Source organism: Podarcis muralis, chromosome 3 (genome assembly GCF_964188315.1).
Source record: "Podarcis muralis chromosome 3, rPodMur119.hap1.1, whole genome shotgun sequence".
Lineage (NCBI taxonomy): Eukaryota > Metazoa > Chordata > Lepidosauria > Squamata > Lacertidae > Podarcis > Podarcis muralis.
This window is the reverse complement of record NC_135657.1, coordinates 86,842,566-86,862,642: the sequence shown is the minus strand read 5'-3', so window position 1 is coordinate 86,862,642 and position 20,077 is coordinate 86,842,566. Positions and strand designations below refer to the sequence as shown.

General features: G+C 40.0%; 1 protein-coding gene across 1 annotated transcript in view; it reads right to left on the bottom strand.

The window, feature by feature from the left end:
• Nucleotides 1-20,077, bottom strand: part of LOC114593851 (protein eyes shut homolog) — a 466,323-nt gene that overhangs the window by 295,423 nt on the left and 150,823 nt on the right. Inside the window, exon 15 of the mRNA XM_028722673.2 lies at nt 1,594-1,718. Within this exon, the coding sequence (XP_028578506.2) occupies nt 1,594-1,718 (125 nt within the window). The remainder of the gene's footprint in view (nt 1-1,593; nt 1,719-20,077) is intronic.

Genomic DNA, 20,077 nt, shown 5'->3' with positions numbered 1-20,077 from the left:
GGGGCTAGGGCCGGCATGTGTAGCTTTATGCTGACTACATGTGGGGAGGTTTCCTGTTCATGCGGAACCTAAACAGCACCAGTAACGTCCTACAAAAAACTCTTGTTTGCTGTATTTTTAGGACTGTATGCAGTCCTAAAAAAAATTAAAAAAATGCCTGTTTCCCTAAGAACAGAAAGCCAAGATAGAAAAAAAAAATACTATAGCATGCGTCTCAAATATATCATACATGCAATATGTGAGATATATTTATATAATACACATACACCCCCCCCCCATCTAACTGATTTCAATGGAAGAGTGTTAATCATATGTGTCTAAATCTCTCTCCTCCTAATCTTTCCAAGTGCTTAATGCTGGCTCAGTGGTGCCCATTAAGCATCTAGCAACAGGGAGGCAAACTATCAACCCTGTCATTTCTAAAGCAGCCACTGGAAGCTCCCATTTTGATCAGAGCAGTGACTCTGAGGAAACTGGATCCCCTCCCCTCAATGCTATATGTCCAATCTCAATCTCTAAAGCTGCTACAACCCCCCAGTGCCTGCTTTAAGTTGAAAATGAAAATGTTGGCATATCTCAAAGGAGTCGACTCATAGGGGCAGTTCCATTCAACTGGTGTGTGTGCACTGCACCAGGTGATCGATTATGTGGGGTGGGGTTTACCTGTCCTCCCCCCAATATTTTATTCAAGTTGGCACCCCTGACATACCTGCTTACAGATTCCTCACATCCCAAGTGTGCTGCATAAATAAGGGTCAATTGCTGCCAATAGGCATACGGCCATGGAAGGCCAGAATCCAACAAGCTGCCTTAGACATGACTTTTGATCGGCAGGTCCCTTGTGCTATTTCAATATGCTATTGAAAGCCCCCCTCAGTTTTGTAAGTTGCTTGCCTTACAGCGGTTCAGAAGCCCTTTGAATTGGCAGAACTAATTGTGCAGTTATTTGCAATCCAGCCAAGCTGAAGGCACAAGGAAGTGAAGGGAGAGAGGAAGCACATGACGCCAGGGATGTTCTAAACAAGGGTATTAATCTTAAGGCACATGTTTATTTAGTTGCATTTATTTTCAGAAAGCCACTACTCCCCCCCCCCCCCCCCGATGATATGTTTGAGGGCCAGAAGACTGTCTGAAACGATCACATTAGATGTGTCCAATTCCAAGAACTGTCTTAACTCAAAGTGCAAACAATTTGTTCCACCATTTTCTTTCACAGTAATGTTTAATCATTCTGTTTAAACCATGGAACAATTAACCACTTTAAAATGCAAATTAAAACACCCCGTTCTACCTTTGGACTTCAGACAATATTTTAAGTGCATTCAGTGGCTTCCCTTGAAAAGTGTCTATTTTGATCAAGAGGTTACATCAATTTGCACCTCAGAATCACTCTGGAAGCAAGACAATCGGAGTTTCCGCATGCATTACTTTCTGTTTACAGAAAAGCATTAGCTCCAGAGCTTAATTTCCAGTATGTGCTGCTTTATCTTGGTATGTAAAAAAAGAATGTTCTTCGCATTCAAAAGTCCTTCAGGAGTTAAATCCTTTATGACACGAAAATGCTTTAATTCAAAATATCATTTCAGTGGTTACCTTCCTGACATCTGCAGAAGTATCCATTAATAAGGTCTTCACAGACGGCGCCATGCTGGCATGGTGATGAGATGCACTCATTAATGTCTGCTTCACAAAACTGACCAGAGAATCCATCCAGGCATCTAAAGATTTAATAAATTCCATAGTACAATATAAACATAGTGCAGTATAGTACAGTTTTTTTTCCCTTGAATAAATATTTTATTTATATATTTTTGACACATTCAATCTTAGTTTAGACTACTTTTTGTTAGATAACCACCACCTATTATGTTATTTGTACATTCACATTGTTCATCCTAGAGAGGACCAACCTTGGCCCAGAAACCACTCTTATGGGCTGCCAAGTTGCACTGTGGAAAACCTCTTCCCCTTTCATGGCCACATGACACTTGCTTTTAAGAGCCATTTCAGTCTACTTTACAACACAACATTGTGGCAGAAAACAATCTGACGACCTACACAAATTATTGTAACCTGGGGGTTGATGGATTTTTTTGCTGGACTATTGATTTTGTGGGACTTCTCAACCGCTTTCCATGTTTTCAGGCATCAAGTTCTTCTGGGATGTCTTGATGGATTCAGGGCATTACTTTGTGATGGTTCCACTTCCGTGAGATGGGATGGGGTATGCTCAGTAGGCAGAGATCTTGGCCAGGTGACCCACACAGGAGGCAGGCAGATGCAGCTTCCTCAGGCGGCAGAACCCCAAGAGGAGGCACCTTCACAGGAACCCTGCCCACTGAGATCTCATGGTATCTTGTTGTAGCCCACCATTGCTGTTTTGTGGGTGCTGCGGCATGATCCAGGTAAAGGAGGCTTGGGGGGGGGCAGGGCTTTGGCAACAGCAGGGCAGCACCTTCCTATTTCACCTCAGATGGCAAAATGGGATTGGGCTGCCCCTGCCAGAAATTCCATAGCTTCTGATTCTTCCCAGGAGATGTGCTGTGTGGGGCTCACCAGATTGCACTGTCCAACTCACAGTGTTTAATATTTATATGAAACTTGGAAAAAACCATCCATTTATTTGCAGTGAGATGCCATAAGAATCCCTCTTATCTTTCTTTTTTCAGCAAATCCAGGTACACTCACAGCAGCTTTATCTCCCACTTCAGTTGGAGATTTTAAAGGGCAGTGCCTGGTGTCCAATATAAGAGGTAGGTAGGAATTCAGCTTCCGAGTATATTTGCTTTGGAACACTGTCAGATGAAATTGCCGCTCTAACAGTTGCACTGCCAGTGAGTTTAGAATGATCATTAAAAAATGAAAGGAATGCAAGTGTGCATTTAATTGACCTTAGCATGTACTATAGCAAGAACACTCCTGCCAGAGTAGAACGGCAGTTTAAGAAGGTCGGTGATTCAAAGTACAGGCATCTTTGAAGAAAACCCACAAAACAGCAGATTTAACAGGGAACACGGCGACAGATTTTAAGTTTATTTCCAAAGTCTTTTTTAGTCAATAATGTGCTTATGACATAAGTTTGCATCTCTACTGATAAAACACCAACCTGAAAGCTATAGATCTTATGGCCATAGTCGTTATTTGCTCCCCAAATCAGGCTGAGAATGAAAGCAAAGAGTCTCTTCCCCAGCTGTAGGGCAGCTTCATATGTTCATATATCCAGAGGTTATCGACAAAGCTTACCTGTCTTCTGGTTGAACAACTCCCTTCAGTCTTATATTGGGCCTGCGACTCTCCAAATGTCAAACTATCTCCCCCCGATCCAATTCTAATCCATATCCTGCTGTAGCCCATTGTTCTTTGTCTCTGTTTCTCACCTGTACCCTTTTCTCATCTCCTTTCATCTCTCTGGTGACATTTCACAGCTTATGAATAATTTGTATAACTGCCAGGTTGAAGGCTACCATCTCAGAAACACTCTTCCTCAAACGCGGGAGTTTGCTGAGGTTATTCAGGAGCAATTAACAGCAATTGAAGTTACTGAGACCATGCCTGCACCAAAACGTTTACCTGTTTGCTAGGCACGTTCTGTCTAGATAAATGGGCAGGGACCTATTACTACGTTTGCTTGGGATTCCAATTTGTCTGAATGCATCTTAATCCTCAAGAGTAAGAAAATGGTTGGAAGAATATTTTTTCTCCCTCTAATAATTAGGGCTCCGAAGAGAGTAACAAATCAAAATGAAAGACGTCGCTTCCGAGTTCCCGTGAAATAAGATAGCCCAGTGAAAAGTTCTTTTGACATTCGTCCTGATTTCCTCCCCATTCAAATCTGCATTTTCTGTGCAGAATAAATCTTGTTAACTACTCCACTCTAACAGGCCAGTTCTGTCACTGGAAATTTATATTGGGGTGGCTATACATTATTAACAAGCTATGAAAAGTCACAGGCGAAATGTCATGGCAGCTGAGATATAGCAGCACCTTGGGATTCATATTGCAAACAGTTTAGTTTTAATCATCTTGGACCACGAGGTGCCTTGACATTTGAGGGGCAACTTTTTCCTTTATAACTTCAACTGGAGTCAGACCTCTATTATCTCAGCCATAATTTTCAGTCTCGGCAGTGATAGAATGTTTTACCTCCTAAATTAAAAATGTGGAAAAAAATCGATCTATCACAGACCTTATCGTTCGTTTAATCAATGCTCACATGCAGGCTTAAAGGAGTAGAGCAAGGTCAGCTGATAATTCTAGCACCTGCAGGACGATTCAGTGCAATGTGTGACCACTATGACATGAATGCCACTGGCTGAACTATACTAAAGAGAGAGGACAAATCTTGATTTATTTCTTATTAGAGGAGGGGGAAATGTGGGTGGGCTTTGTAACTGAGAGTGATACTGCAATCCCATCCTACAATCACCTCTGTTATATCACCAAATGTAAATCTAATGTGCTAAATTAATGTACAAATATAATCACATTTTTCTAATAAGAAGCATTTTCTTCTTCTTCTTCTTCATTTTTTGGCAGTTCAGAGGCACGACACAGTTGGTAGAAATCCACCATGCCAATCCAGCTATTCAAAGGGATCACATTAACTATCTGAGCCACATTCAGTGCAAAGTGTGACCATTATTATATGAAGGCCACTGGCTGAACTATACCAAAGAGAGAGAACAAATCTTGATGTATTTCTTTTTAAAAGGAGGAGGGGAGTGGACTTCATAATTGAGAGTGATACTGCAATCCCATCCTATGAACACCAAGCTATAGTGCTAAATTAATGTACAAATATAACAATCTTTTGCACACGCGCGCGCACACACACACACACACACACACACAAAACAGCAGTACAGAGACAAGATGTAGCTGGTAGAAATAGGTTGGCTGTTCAAAGAATTGCACTACTAACAGGCAAAATAAATGAAACAAGTGCTTTTTCCTTAGCTAAATAATAAAAAGGAGCATTGTTCTCGAATATAAAAATGCAGTAGATGTTTGAAATCCCAGCTCCATCAAACATGCATCTGACAAGCTGAAAGCTCTTTCATGCTTTCAGCAGTTACACAGAAATGTTTCAAGTCTGGGGTTTTCTTTCAGCGCTTTTGATTTCTTTCAAACCTGCCTAATTTTTTTTGTTACCTTTTTATTCTCTTATTATTCTTTATATCCAGCCACAGACTAATTGCCAACTTCCTTTTAATATAGAAATCAGATTGTGAGCTCCATTATAAAGGAGTAGTCCTTTTATCAGGATGTACAAAGCTTTCCATATTGCAAGGAACCTCAAAGACTTAGTCTAATAGCATCTCGCGCAAGGAATTTAAGCCTGTTGTCTGTTGCTTCCATTCCATGCCTGCTTTGCAAGATTATTGCATATATTCTTATATATATTTACAGTGCATGTTTCTTCCCATTGCAATTCCACTGAGTGGTTCAACAAAGAGAGAACTGGGTCTTCTGAACAATCCCTGGTACCTGGTCAAGATTATGTGAATTCATTCATGACATTTTCCATTACCACTTGCTTCCAACAGAACATACACTAGAAGGGCAAGTATCTGCCCCAAGTATTTATTCTAACGACACTCTTAAAATGATAATCATCACAATAAAATTGTCCTTTGAAGTACAAGGAGCTGAGGAGATCTAATTCTCAAAGTACAACCCTGAAACTTGGCCAATAATATGACACGTTATATAAGGTTGACATTTGGGGAAATGTAAACCTTAGCCTGCTGCCAGCCTTCACCTTCTCAGCCAAATGAACCAAGTGGAAGGATGCCTGGGAGCTTGCTGACAATTTGAAACAAAAGATTCTGTGAAGTGCTTTCCTTAGGGTTCTTCCCCTTAACTTCACAACTTGTGCTGGTTTGTAACAGCCTAGGTTCCTCTCTCCCATGCTTAAGTCCCAATTTCTGTATTGACATGCTAGGTTGATGTTAATATGCAGTGTGATTTTATCATAGTTCTCATAATTACTGCCACTCACTAAAGCAAAGGACTAATCAATCAAATCTTTATTACAGTCACAGACCAGCATAACAATGGACTAAAGAAGAGGTTTGGTTTACACGAGATCTTAGGATAGCCCCCTATAGCTGGTGAGCCACCAAGGAAAACACAACTTGGTGTCCATGTATTGTGGCTTATGGAATACTTGAAAACTCTCTTTTTTGTACAATCCACAGCAGGAAGCAACAGTACAAGATTAATCAAGTCCCAGGCAGACCAGAATCCATTACTTGGTTGACTTGGATGCCATATGATGTGATTTACACAACAATTTCCTAAGATCTCCAAGGAGATTCCCTAAGATTTCCAATGAGAGGCTTCTACATGCTTCCAAAGGAGTATAAATATGCCTTGAAAAGTTGCATGATCATTTGGAATTAGCAATTCTATGAGACCTCAACACAAACTGAGATGACCGAAATATCACAGATGTTTTATTGGACAATATCTCATGACCTGAATAAGAAGACACTGAAAAGATCCAGGTGATTTCAATAGGGTATTTTACTAGTGCAGTTGCCCAAAGTTTCTCAGATAACCCATGTGGTGTGTGACTACACTTCAAGGGGATATGTCATCAGTGTGCACTGTGGAGGAGAGAGCCAACTATGTGGACAGGCATCTATATTCGCCAGGGGGAAACTGCTCTTTAGTGCTCACATGGAGCAAACGACAATCAGGTTTTCTGTGGACTGCAGTTTGTTCCAACTTAGAACTGAAGAGCAGATTTTCCCTGGAAAGGAGTGGGGCAAGGAGAAAACTGCTTGGACCCATGCTTTCTAAGCATGGGAGAAGCAGAAGTGTGGACAAGCCCTTACTCTGTATGCCCCAGTAGAAATAGCAAGTCTACACGTACTTCCTCCCCTGAACTGAAGTGAGAAAACCTGTGAGCAAGCCCTTAAATCATTTCTTGACTATGTGAAATAGGTAGCAGAAGCAGCAACAACAGCAGCAGCAAGGTATCCCAAATGCCAAAATAATGCAGGTGGTCACCTGGACTGGATTCATACCATAATGGTCACATTTTATCCTGTTGAAATAAGTAGGAATAAAGTTAGTGATGCTCCAACCCAATATTTTCATTCATGCCAATGAAGTGCAGTAGTGTGTGTCAGAGTATATTATACATTGTCACAGAAGATGATATGCTATCTCTCTCAGAGAAACCATTTGGGAGCACAGTATTGTCTTGTGTTAGCCCTGATCACCAAACATCTTATACTGTATTTGGGGCCTCATGAGGACCAATATATTTTCTAGCATCAAATTCTTATTGTTTTCACAAATCCCGCTCTCTCCACACACAATTTCTATTGCTCCTGTATCCCTTTCTTTATTGTTGTCATGCAATCCTTAGTTTATGAAAGTGTTTGATTAGGCTTTCAAGTATCTCCTTTTTTCCAGACAAATAAAAACACACTTGCTCTTTTTTATTCAATAAAAAGCTTACTTTTTGTCTCAGTAGTCTGAAACAGCAGTGTCATCTATCTTTGCTCCTTCTGAAAGCCTTCTGTAATTAATTCCCACCAAGTATTAACTCAGATGAACTACAAACATCCCCTCCACTGGGTAAAGTACCAATCCCTTTGCAGGGGAAGAATCTAACTTGAAGGGAGGTATGGAAGGCTTCCTTCATGTCTGCAAACTTATAAAACTGAAATCCATGTTTACTCTTCAAAGAACCAACTTTTCAGAGGTTCCAGTTGCTCCCATTTGAATTTTATGCCTGGTTTTGAATACTTTAGTCTCTCTCACTTCTCCCCCCATGTAGAACATTAACTAGTGTTTTCGACAGAGAAATCTAGGCTTTATTCATGTAAAACTTTTTCTATGGACTTCAGATAGGGCTGGCATTCAAAGAATCTGAGATGGTGAACAAATCTGGTGTTCAGTTGACTGAAAGAAATCCAGTATTGAATGTAACACCATCTTTAATTATTTATTTAACTCATGCTGTTTAACTCACATAGCTGAGATTTAGGAAATGAGTTAACTAATTTGTTTAGGTATTAAGAGACATTTAAAAATATTGTGAGTTAAAAGCTCACTGTGGTTAATTATTATCTCTGTATAGGAACTGTAGCATTGTGATTTGATGTTAAGATAAAAAAGGTGAGGCCATGTTACTGTGTTCTGGTCTTGCAGCTCCTACAGCTGTCTGTCTACAAGTTTTTAATTTTCTTTTTAAAAGAGAAAAATCACTGGAGGGAATAAAAGAAAGAAACCCAGCTACTACCCAATTTTCTCCCACCAGTTTAAAATAATCCTGGATTATTTTAAATAGCATGAATTCCGAAATAATGAGAACTAACAAAATTCAGCCTCATTGTATGTAGAGGCTCTTTCCACCGTCACGTGGGAGGGATATATACTTGATGTGATCCTAACTGACATAAATGCAGAGGCAATCAGAGGTAATAATTCATAACTCATTAATCTTGATATTTGTTACTAGGCCTAGCACTGTACGTCTCACATCAGTGCCTTAAAGCACATTTGACAAACAATGCATGTCATTAATCAACATTAGAAAACAAGTTACAGCTGAATAAATACAAACATCTGCCTCCCCCTCCCCTGAAAGTTTTGCTTTGTTTTGTCAGTTTTAATGGGCACTCTAGCAATTGGCACAGGAGTAAAAACCCAGTTGTAATTGGCATAATTATCTGCAGTTATTTTCAGAGATCCTTTCCCCCCCTTTTATCATTGCCAAAAAGAAAAGCCTGCCTGGAAAGGGAAGCTATTTTTTTCTGCGAGAAAAAAAACCCTTGACTGGGTGGCATTTCTGACTTCAGTTGTGCAGTCGGAATGTAAAAGTTGCATAGCTGGCTAAGGACTCCCAGTTAATATTTAGAACCTACTTCCACTGGCAGCAGGAAGCAATCCATCTGTGTCACTGCTCAGAAAACAACAGCAGCAAAAGTTCTTGTGAAAGACTTGACCTTTGAGACAGAGGGGCAGTTTGCATGCTTTGTAGCAAATTGATCCTCTGGTGTTTCCATAGATCAAGGATGCAGAACCTTACTAGCCTGGTGGGCTGGATTGTTATCTCCCTCACCCCACCCAGGTCCAGTTTGACAGCGGCTTGGAGCTGCTCACCTGTCAATCACCTAACATCATAGGGGTGTTCAAAAGCCCCTTTCAAAGCACCATTTTGTGCAGTGCTTTCAACGCTGATCGTCAGCTCTTGGGATGATTGTTGGATCTTCAGAACCCCCACTGATAATTCAGACTAAGGCAGAGAACTCTGAGAGGGGCTTCTGCAGATGTCTTGAGACTCCCCTCTCAAAACATCATGCTGCCCTGCATTTTGAAATGGACTTTGCAGGCACCACCAATCAGCTGACAGCTACTTCCTACAAATACCCTTTTCACCAAGCCCTCCCCTTACCTGCCTCACACCTGACATTATGCAGAATGCCAGGGATGGAGCAGGTGGATGTGACTTGGGTGAAATGGCCTTGTGGAAAAGTCTAATTAGGCCTACAGGCCAGAGGATTCCCCACCCCACCCCTAGCAGTAGATGGTCCATGTTGTGAGTGATTTGCCTCCGAATGATTTGTTGTCTGTGCAACATGCTCTGCTATTTTTCTTTTTACTGCTCTTATTGGTGTTTATCTTTATTTTCTGTTATTAAGTTAGTGTTTTAGTAATTTTACGATTGAAACTGGGATGCCTTTTTGATAATAATAAAGTGCAGGCTATAAATATTTTAAATGCATGCCGCACATACACATTCACACACACACTGCATGCAAAAGCTCCAGCACTTGTTAGCTCTGTGGTTAAAAAAAAGAGGAAAAAGTCTGAATCTAGATTTTCTTATAAGCTAATAGAAGTCAAACTGAATACATATCATTTTGCACGTTCCTCTTCCACATTCCAATAAAGCCTGTGTTGCTATCTAGTTGAATGACAAGTATGACAAATTGCCATGGAGAAACTTGTAAATAGCAAGTCGTAATTCTTACTGAAATCTATACTATTTCACATTGATGACAGGCTCTCCAGTGTAATTTTCCAGCATAATCATTTATGAATTATCAGTTATTAGCATAAGGAGAGCCTCTGATGACATTTTCATTGTTTTTCCTTTTCCAGCAATTCATCAAAAGGATTTGTTTTGTTTTGTTTTTGTAAATATGCTTTGGTTTGACGTTGCATTAGCCTATATTTCAGTTGAACTAAACCCAGCAAACTTCAATACAACACAGGTATTTGAATGATCATTCAGCAGTAGGTACCTCAAGGATGTCTACGCATAAATGATAGGTCAACCTACTTATAATCCCACACCAAGCGGTGAAGCAGGCAGTGGTTTTAGACATCATGGTGAAGCCAGGTAATACAACAACCAGCTTCTGTCAGACTATCTAGTTGTCCTTTGCACAGTTGGTGTCATTGCGGGGCAGTTAAGGGCACCCGCAAGACCATTTGAACAATGCAAGAATTCTCCTGTGCCTTAGGTAACAATGTATTTTTTACGGGCCGTTGCACACACTTGCTTGAATGAGTTCTCCATGGTGTGAAGGCATGTGTCTATTTGAGCACTCTACTCATGCCTGCAGTTCAACATAGGCTTCTGAACTGAAGCAGCTTCAGTAGTCCTGGTGGAATATATTATATATATATATATATTCCTAGAAGTTGATGGAGGCAACTCTTCCCTCCTGGTATGCTTGGACCTTTGGTGTGTAGCTTTTTGTACAGCGGATCATGTCAATCTGTCAACCCCAGCGTGAACTGCTAGCAGTGAGTGTCAGGTCTGGGTCGTGAGTGCTTCTGTTCGTTCTTTCTTTTCCAGAACACACTCAAAAGTTCACTGTCAATGACATGCCCTTGGTTGTTTTGAGGGTTCTACTCCACAAGCCTCAGCTCAGCCCAGACTTTTCAAATCTCTCTGAGCCTTGGAGCTTTGAAGAAGAGGTGATCAGATCTTCCTCATTCCATTCTGTTACTTTTGGGGAGATTTTTTCACACATCCAAGTATTCTGCCTGACAACCTTCACTGATCTTCTGGAGGGTTGTTGGTTGTTGATTTTTTAGTTCTAAAGGAATTAAGATTTTGATGTGCAATATCCCTCTACACTAGGTAAAACAAAGTAGTTAGGCCAGGCTACGTGATCTGTGATATACCATTTTTATGGCACCCATAAGGGCCTACAGAAATGTCTTGCTTGTACTACTTGGCTGGAACTGCAAGAAGATGATTGACAAAAATGGAACAGTAATCAGCGGCATGATTTGCAATGGACAGCCAACTGCACTCATGTTCAGGTACACATCACATGAAGAAGAATTGCCATCATATATCCTGGCATTTATCCTAAGTTTAAAAGGCTATAATGTAACTGAAATGTATTATAAATTTCAGCAGAAGCGTTATCCATATAATGGGGTTTAGGAGAGCTATGTTATATTAAGGGATGAATGAATGAATCTATCTATCATCTATCTATCTATTTCTAGTCTGCTCCTCTTTCACATGTGTTCACTCATAAGGCCATCACATTCCATTTCTGCATTTTAAAAAATCTGCAGGAATTTTTTTCATTGAAACCCGTATTTCAAATGTATTTTCCCCCAAACAACATCCATGCATTATTTGAGCCAAAAACTGTGAAGTTCAAAAGCTGGTGGATATCTAATTAATCATCTATACATTAGTCCTACAGGTACAGATAATGTCAGTTGCACTGGAATTCACTAATATAAAATTCCTCAAGCATTTTTACTTATATTCCAGTCCCAGATACATTTACTTGGAAGAAAGAGGAGCTGATTTCAAATGAATTTACTTCCAAGTAAGTATGCTAAGGATTAAGTCACCTTTAACATGGTTATACTGCTCAGAAAGAGGAAACATACTCTGCAAGAGTAGGTCAAACAATTTCCCTTATAACAGAGCAGGGAAAAGAGCAAATTGCTAACGTCAAAACACATGGAAATTTACAATTTAATTTTTTTAAAAAACTAGAGTAATTGTTAGCCTCCAAATATAAGTATATGTGAAGTTAAATGTCATGCCCTAAATATCCTGCAATATGAAATGTTATCCTGAAGCATATCATAAAGACTCATAAACTCAGGGCGGGCACTGGTGGTGGGGAGATAGTGATATTATTTTAAGTACCTTTTGCAGATAACCCATGAAAAAGAATCCCAGGCAGCAAAGCATTGCAGTGACTGGAGATATATAGAAGTCTGAATATCATCAAGTGGTTCTGAGACGGAAACTGATTCAATTGAGATAAACATTATGGAGTGTGATACTTTACTTGAAATCTGTGATCGTGCCAGCCAGTGCCCAAGACCAGCTCTTTTCAAAGGAAAACAAGTTATCCATTCAACCTTGGATTAGGGAACTGCAAATAAGGATTAAAAAAAGGGGGGGGGGAGAGCACATTGAACTTCAGCTGACTCAATGAGCTTTTCTGTGAACTGATCTTTAAAAAGCATGAAAATGTAGAGAGGGCATCATTTCAAATGCCTTATCTTTAATAACGAGTGTCAATGGTTCCTTTGAGGGTGACAGGCAAAAGATCAGCCCTTCAACAGGGAGAGATATCAAAAACTTCTTCTAAAGTGTTTCATCAGGTATCTTAGCCTAAGTGCAAGATACTGCTCTGTAGATATTCTGTAAAGGTTGGCTTGGCTCTCCCCAGGAAAAAACCCCACACCATTCAATCAGATTAATTCTTCAGAAAGAATGAATTTATATTTGAAGGCTGTATCTTCAAATTGGTGTGCAGGCAAGTATAACACATACAGACTTTGTAGGAGTACGCACCCACAGACACAAACACATAAATATTCTGGGGTTGAGGTTGTCCTTCAAGAATTATTTAAAGGTGAACAGAGACTTACAACTACTCTCTGTGTAAATAAATATGTAAATTTAGCAGCTAACACCCATAACAACCATCCACTGTGCACATTATCCAGGCCTCAAGAGAATGTGTATATAATCCTTCCATGAAAAAAAGAGAGTTATGTACATTTTCCAGTCAATATACATACAGTGGTACCTCAGGTTAAGAACTTAATTCATTCTGGAGGTCCGTTCTTAACCTGAAACTGTTCTTAACTTGAAGCACCACTTTAGCTAATGGGGCCTCCCGCTGCCACTGTGCTATTTCTGTTCTCATCCTGAAGCAAAGTTCTTAACCTGAGGTACTATTTCTGGGTTAGCGGAGTCTGTAACCTGAAGCGTCTGTAACCCGAGGTACCACTGTACTCTCCAAAAGGCCTTGGGGAATGTGCACATCTTGTCTGAATTTTGTACATTCTCCAACTGTTATGCATAACCCCCAACAGGCCTTGAGAAATATGAATCTCTCTGGTGCCCCATATGGCTCTTATGCAAATACCCTAAACTGTATGTGTTAATGTGGCTAATGTGTGCAACAACTGTCCATTGTGCATGTCCACCAGTTCTCATGGAGAATGTGCACATAACCCTTGCATGAAGATGGAATTGTGCACATTTCGCAGCAAATATACACAATCTCCAAAGAGCCTTGAGGAACGTGCATATACTGACTATGTTTTATATATTATTCAGCCACCGGGCATAATCTCCAAGGGGCTTTGGGGAACGTGCATCATTCAACTGAATTTTGTGCATTCTTTGGCTAATAAGCGTAATGCTCAACAGGTTTATGGGACTGTGCACATCTGTACTGCATTTTACACATTCCCCAGCTAATATACACATTATTCAATCTTTATACATAATCTCCCAGGAACTTTCCTTTTTTTAAAATCTAAGTTCAGGAATATGCAATCTATGCCTGCACTCCCCAGCAGTGTGAAATACCTCTCTGGTCCCACATACTACCATTTATTGCCCCACCCACTGCTGGCAGATTAGCTTCAAGAGAACTCATTGCTGTAATGGTCTGACCCAAATGAATGACAGCTTCCTATATACGATGCAACACTATCAGCATCATGCCCGCTACCAGTAATACAACATAATAAAGCTTTGAGCAATGTTGGATTATACGAACTTTACAGAATTTCAGTGGAAGAGGATTCTTTTTGAAGCAAGACATTGGTTTAGGGTGAAGACACCTGTCACTCTGGTTCTAATGATTTTATCAACATGGGAGATAGGAAATGAAATCAAAACAAACACTAGTTCCTTCTCTGCAGCGCTTGATTTATTTCTAAATATAAAGCTTAAGCAGAAAAGTCATTTTTTTAAAAAACACACAAACAAAACAAAAACCAATTGGGACAGTCTGAAAGAAGCAGGACATATTAATGTTGTCATTTTGACAGATATTTGGGCAGCATGCAATAAAGTCAAAATATATTTTGACAAGAAAAAATGGATTTATCTGAAGATTTCCAAATCAGAACCCCAGCAACACACAGTCAAAGGAAGATAACTGGGTGTGTGTTATGTTGATGCATCCTTAATATTCTGCATCCCATTGATCTAGAACAACAGAGTGTCAAAAGAAGCAATAGAACTGTTCTAGGGTGTGGGTGGCAGACTTGGGGCTCCACTAGATGAATAGAAATGAGTGTAGCATTAGTTGAACTACCATGTAAGAGAGAGAAAGTCACTTCCCAGGGGGCAGTTGGGATTAGAGATGCAACTGCAGCAGTAAGGTCTCTCTCTCTCTCTCCCTCCCTCCCCCCCTCTCTCCACACACACATACCTCTCTCCTTGCCTGTTTCTTCCCTTACCCAAATTATCCACCCACCCATAATTTTTTCTGCCCATAGTGTTTCAATTGTAGCTCCCTCTCCACAAGAAGCTTTTCCTGTCTAAAAAGGAGCTTCAAATCAATAGTACACAGGCCTGTGCATTATGCTTAGTTTCTCCCTTTATACTGGAGCATTCCTAACACATTAACAAATGGATGCATTTAAAACAAATAAAGTGGAATATTTCACCTGGGAATATAGCAAGAATACATTGTACAAAGCATACAGAGACACACAATTAAGTAGCACATCTAAAACAAGCCAAACTGAATAACAGAAATGTTATCTACCCATTACATGAAACAGGAAACCTACTTGTGTTTTTGTGATAAAACACTGCTTCCTAGTTCTTTCACTGTGCACAAAAGCACGGAGAATTAAGTATGCCTTATTTTCACAAAAAAACAAATGAAGTGTATGACCGCAGGTGACAAGCAAAAGTTGAAGATGAACCACTTGAAACTCCCCTCAGGTATTTGGAACAAGATTCAGACATTGTAATGAGGTTCTCTGCTTTTGAACAGGAACAAAAATCTATTTACAATCTAAAGAAGTTGCCCCCTAGAAGAAAACATCTCCTAGAAAGTTTTCTGTTGTTTTCCAGTCCCTATATAAAGTGTTCTTATTATCTACAATGATATCACAGTGCATCCATTTAAACTTTTTTTTTTTTAAGGAGTTGAATGCTAATGTCGATTCTACCCATAGCCTATTCAGCCTATTGTGGGATTACTCATCAATCACAGCTACTTTTTAACTGGGCCCTTTTATCCCAAAATGTTAGGTGGAGTGAATCCTTGTGAAAATTGGCTGCCTGATGAATTAGTAATTTGATTGCTTCACCACTCAACTCAGACTATAATGCTATGCAACAATCCAAGACATTTGCGAAACCTAGAGCTCACTGACGGCCAAAGTCAGCTTCGCTCATTTGGTATTATACTCTTCTCTCCAGTCTGGCTCAATGGGTAAAAGGAATGTGCTTCACTATCCGTGCTTGAAACAGGCAAGGACTGGTCAACCAACCGATGCTGCTCATGCATGTACAATCAGAAAAGCCCATACATTAATGACACAAGCAAGGAACATGTGTAAAGAAAAGAAGAAGAAGAAGAAGAAGAAGAAGAAGAAGAGGAGGAGGAGGAGGAGGAGTTTGGATTTGATATCCCGCCTTTCACTCCCCTTCAGGAGTCTCAAAGCGGCTAACATTCTCCTTTCCCTTCCTCCCCCACAACAAACACTCTGTGAGGTGAGTGGGGCTGAGAGACTTCAAAGAAGTGTGACTAGCCCAAGGTCACCCAGCAGCTGAATGTGGAGGAGCGGAGACGCGAACCCGGTTCCCCAGATTACGAGACTACTGCTCTTAACCACTTCCACCACACTGTGGAAATGTTCACGTTCACTCACTTCATGGAGTTTCAACTCAAAGAGGAGCGATTAGTAGTTTTAGTCAACAGTGTATTTATGCTTGCAAATCTGTTTACTAGTACTCTTTTTCTCTATTCACAAGGAAGTCAGTATTGATCTAAAGAAATAAAAAAAATGAGGCCATTTCTCTCTACAGGAAAAAAGGAAGAAGAAAGCACTTTGAGTGTGTCCTGAAAATGTGCAGGTCAAGGTAGCACCTCGACTCTGCCCTGTGCAACACAGAAAGCCTCTTACTCAAAGGGTATGTGGCTTAGGAGCAGAAATGTTGACTTTGCATGTAAGTTTGACAAAATGCATTTTCTCCAACATGACACTCAATAACATTTGAGAAATGTCACATTTCGCGTACTGAAAGAGTATATATGAGTGTATAATGAAAAGTCTGTGGGAATGTGGAGCAGCTAAAGACCAGGCCCCCACTTTACCTTTCAAAGCACTCCACAACTATATACCAAATATGTGGCTTCAAGCTCTTAGAATGGTGAAAAGTTAACTAGCCTTATTATAATTATGATAGCAACATCAACAACCCCTCCACTATTTATTCTGTTTTGTCATGAGGTGTCTCACACATCAGTGTTTTCCTTAGCTTTGACTTATTACTTAATTTCCCTAATCCTTTATCACTTGCTGCCATCAGGCATCATAATACCATATATTGCACATTACTGACCAGTAGCTATGGACCAATAGCTACTAGATGCCATGGCTATTTTTTTCCTCCATGGTGGGAGGCAGTATGCTTCTGAATACCAGTTTCTGGAAATCACAGGAGGGAGAGGAGGTTGTTGTGCTCAGGTCTTGATTTCAGACTTCCCACAGGGTGCTGAACTAGATGGACCATTGGTTTGATCCAATGGGCTCTTCTTATGTTCATACTAGGGGCTTTGCCCCTACTCATGTTGCTTACCAACCCAATCTACACCTTCACCCAACCCCCAGCAGGACTAATTCTCACCCATTAATTTCAGTGGATTTACTCGGAGTAGAACTAATAATGGGCACAACTCATTTGCTTCAAGCAATATAATGCTGGTATGTATATGAGTAAAAACTATATTCTATTTCAGCATTATCACTGAACAATTTATATTTCCATGTCATCCACCATATCAGCTTCTATGACAATAGCAATTATTAAAAATTATTTCAATATTCGTAGAAGTATACAATAATATGCCTTGTTCTTCGTGAGCATTTGAATGCCAATTAATTCATAAATTGAAACTAGAATCGAAGTATTTTACACATGTGCAAGTCAGAGCAAGAAACCAAATGGGTCTCATGAAGAATTGACAGAAACAACACAAATCCTCCAATAACAGCAACAGAGATTTTCTGAACATGTGAACAAAGCAAGGAGAAACCAGTCAGATTGGATGGATGCTCTTTGACTTCAGATTGCATCTGATGCTATCACAAAATAAAATATTGCAAAAACCTGTTTCGATGTTGCATTACAATAAATAGGTGGAAGACTCCCAGTACTCATATAAAAGGAGCTGTCCGCTGTCCTGGCCTAACAACACTTATTGCCTCTGCTGTGCTGGCACTTGCTGGCATACCTTTTTTTTCTGGAGGAACCACACAAAGTGTCTTTACAAGGGGAGGGGGACACAGCATTTAAAGTCCCTGGGAAAAGCTTCATCCATCTATCATCAACCCAGGCAACAAAAAGGGTACAGCATGGTGGATTAGAAATAATATTCCAAATGTGAAACGTAAGTGTGACTGACAACTAAGGCAACTAAAGGCACTATTTCAGTCTCAGCCTCTCATTTGCAATATGACGAGAAGAAGAAAAAACAGTATTGGGTTTCACTTTCAGATATCCAAAAGTTCAACCAAAATTTGATGGGATCCTGGGGCAAAACAGGGAAAGTTTAAAACAGCACCTTCTCTTCTGACTTGGGAGGTGGGGAAGATTTTGGAATGGATGAAGCTTACTGACACTCCTACAGTGTCCTACAGCCCTAAAATGATGCTTTGTTCTGACATAGCTTCATTTCAAGTAACACGGGGGGTGGGCAGGCATCATTCACATTTTTTTTACAGGTTTGCTGCCAAGTTTCCTGAGACACTGCACAGGAACTAGCTTCCTAACAGCAACATTGTATGCATGTCTACTCAGAAGTATGTCCCATTGAGTTCAATGGGCTTAATTCCAAGTAAACGGGTTTATGACTGCAGTCCAGATTTAGAAATGCTAAGTATTAGTATATGACACTCTATGATCAGCTGTGGAAAATATGGTTGAAATTCACAGCAACGTTTAATCTTTGAGAGAGCAATTATTTAGGATGCCTGCCGAAGCCTTTGTTCATTTTTGAATGTTCCACAATGATACCTTACTACTTCGCTTTGTCTAATCTCCAAGGGATTGGTGATAAAACGTCAGGCAAATTTGTTTCATTTTCAGAGCTATAAACAGATTTGCTGACACCAAGTACACTTGATAAAATGCAAAGTACTTGTAAACCTGAAGTGAATTATCAAAAACTCAGCATAAGAAACACACTGCTTTGAACATTAGTTGAGAATGTTAAGCAACATAATGCATTTACCTATCATTACAACATTTGCAAATTGTGTTGGAAGGTCTCAGAGTTTGACTTGGAAGTTTCAGGACCTTACTAGCTTAATTTGAGGATCTCCCAGGAAGAGGTATAGAATTTCAAAATGAGGGTCCAGAATCAAGAGATTTGGAATACCAGCTTTTGTTATTGAGCACTTTCCTGCTTTGTGCTATATGGAATTAGGTGATAACAAACTCTGGAAAGCAGCTTGTCAATATGTTTAGGCTACCATAATTTTCCAGCTTTGACTTTGAAAAAGTATCAACTAAGGGATTCTAGATAAAAATCCAGAAAGGACTTGCAACTAATCAGAAACGCCATATTTCCCCCTTGGTATCCACTCTTGAGAACAGAACATTTTGGGGCTAGTTATCTGGTCAAACCCTCACCAGTTTCCTTAAGCAATGCCTTTTTTGAGCTGTGTTTCCAAATGATGCCCAGTGCAGTCTTGGATGGCCAGTACAACAAGGTCCTGTACACAGAAAGATTTTGTATTTGTGGTCAACCTCAGGTGGGAGACATCCCTCATTGTCTGTTAGCCTGCGTCTTATATAGAGAGACCCAGGAGATCTCTGAAACCTTTGTTCACACAAACAAGTGCATACATCCCAACAGAAATGTTCCAGTTTCTTTTGAGTGACAATAATATATTTGTAACACAGAGTGTGGCCCTCTATGCACTGGCTGCAAAAGAAACAACAACAAGAAGAAGACAGGAAAATGGAAATTGATAAAATTTCTATAAATTGTTGTGGTGATTTGGAGGTTTAATTTGAAATCAAGCTGGACTTGAGCTTGTTGGTGTCTCTGGCAACCTCTCTCTTACAGCACAGATGTTGGCTCATATTATGGGTGTATGATCAGTATTGTTTCTTTGGTATTGTCACTGAAGGTTTGTCATGGCTTTGGCTGGAACAATAAACTTATATTGATTGATTCTTTATGGAAGTATTTCTATACTGCCATATCATAAAATATCAGGGTGATGAACAAGTTTAAAACGCTATTAAAAACAATACAAATCATTAAAGGGACTGGCTACTCAACTTAAACCTGTCTCAGCTTAAACCTGTCTCCTTACCCCCAACCCAGCAAAATACATGTTTTTGTTGTTTGCCTTTGGAAGGTTACAGAAAAGTAGCACCTGCAAGGGGTTCAAGAGGAGTGATTGCTTGACAAATTGTTCTGACAAGGAGCTGGTGAACTTTGATAGTCCCCAGTTTGCCCACTACCATTTTCTCGGGTCTCGTGATCTCTGTTTGCTTTTGGTATAAAGACAAGAGTATATATGATGTAAGTGCCAAGGTTGACCATGGATACCTAATCAA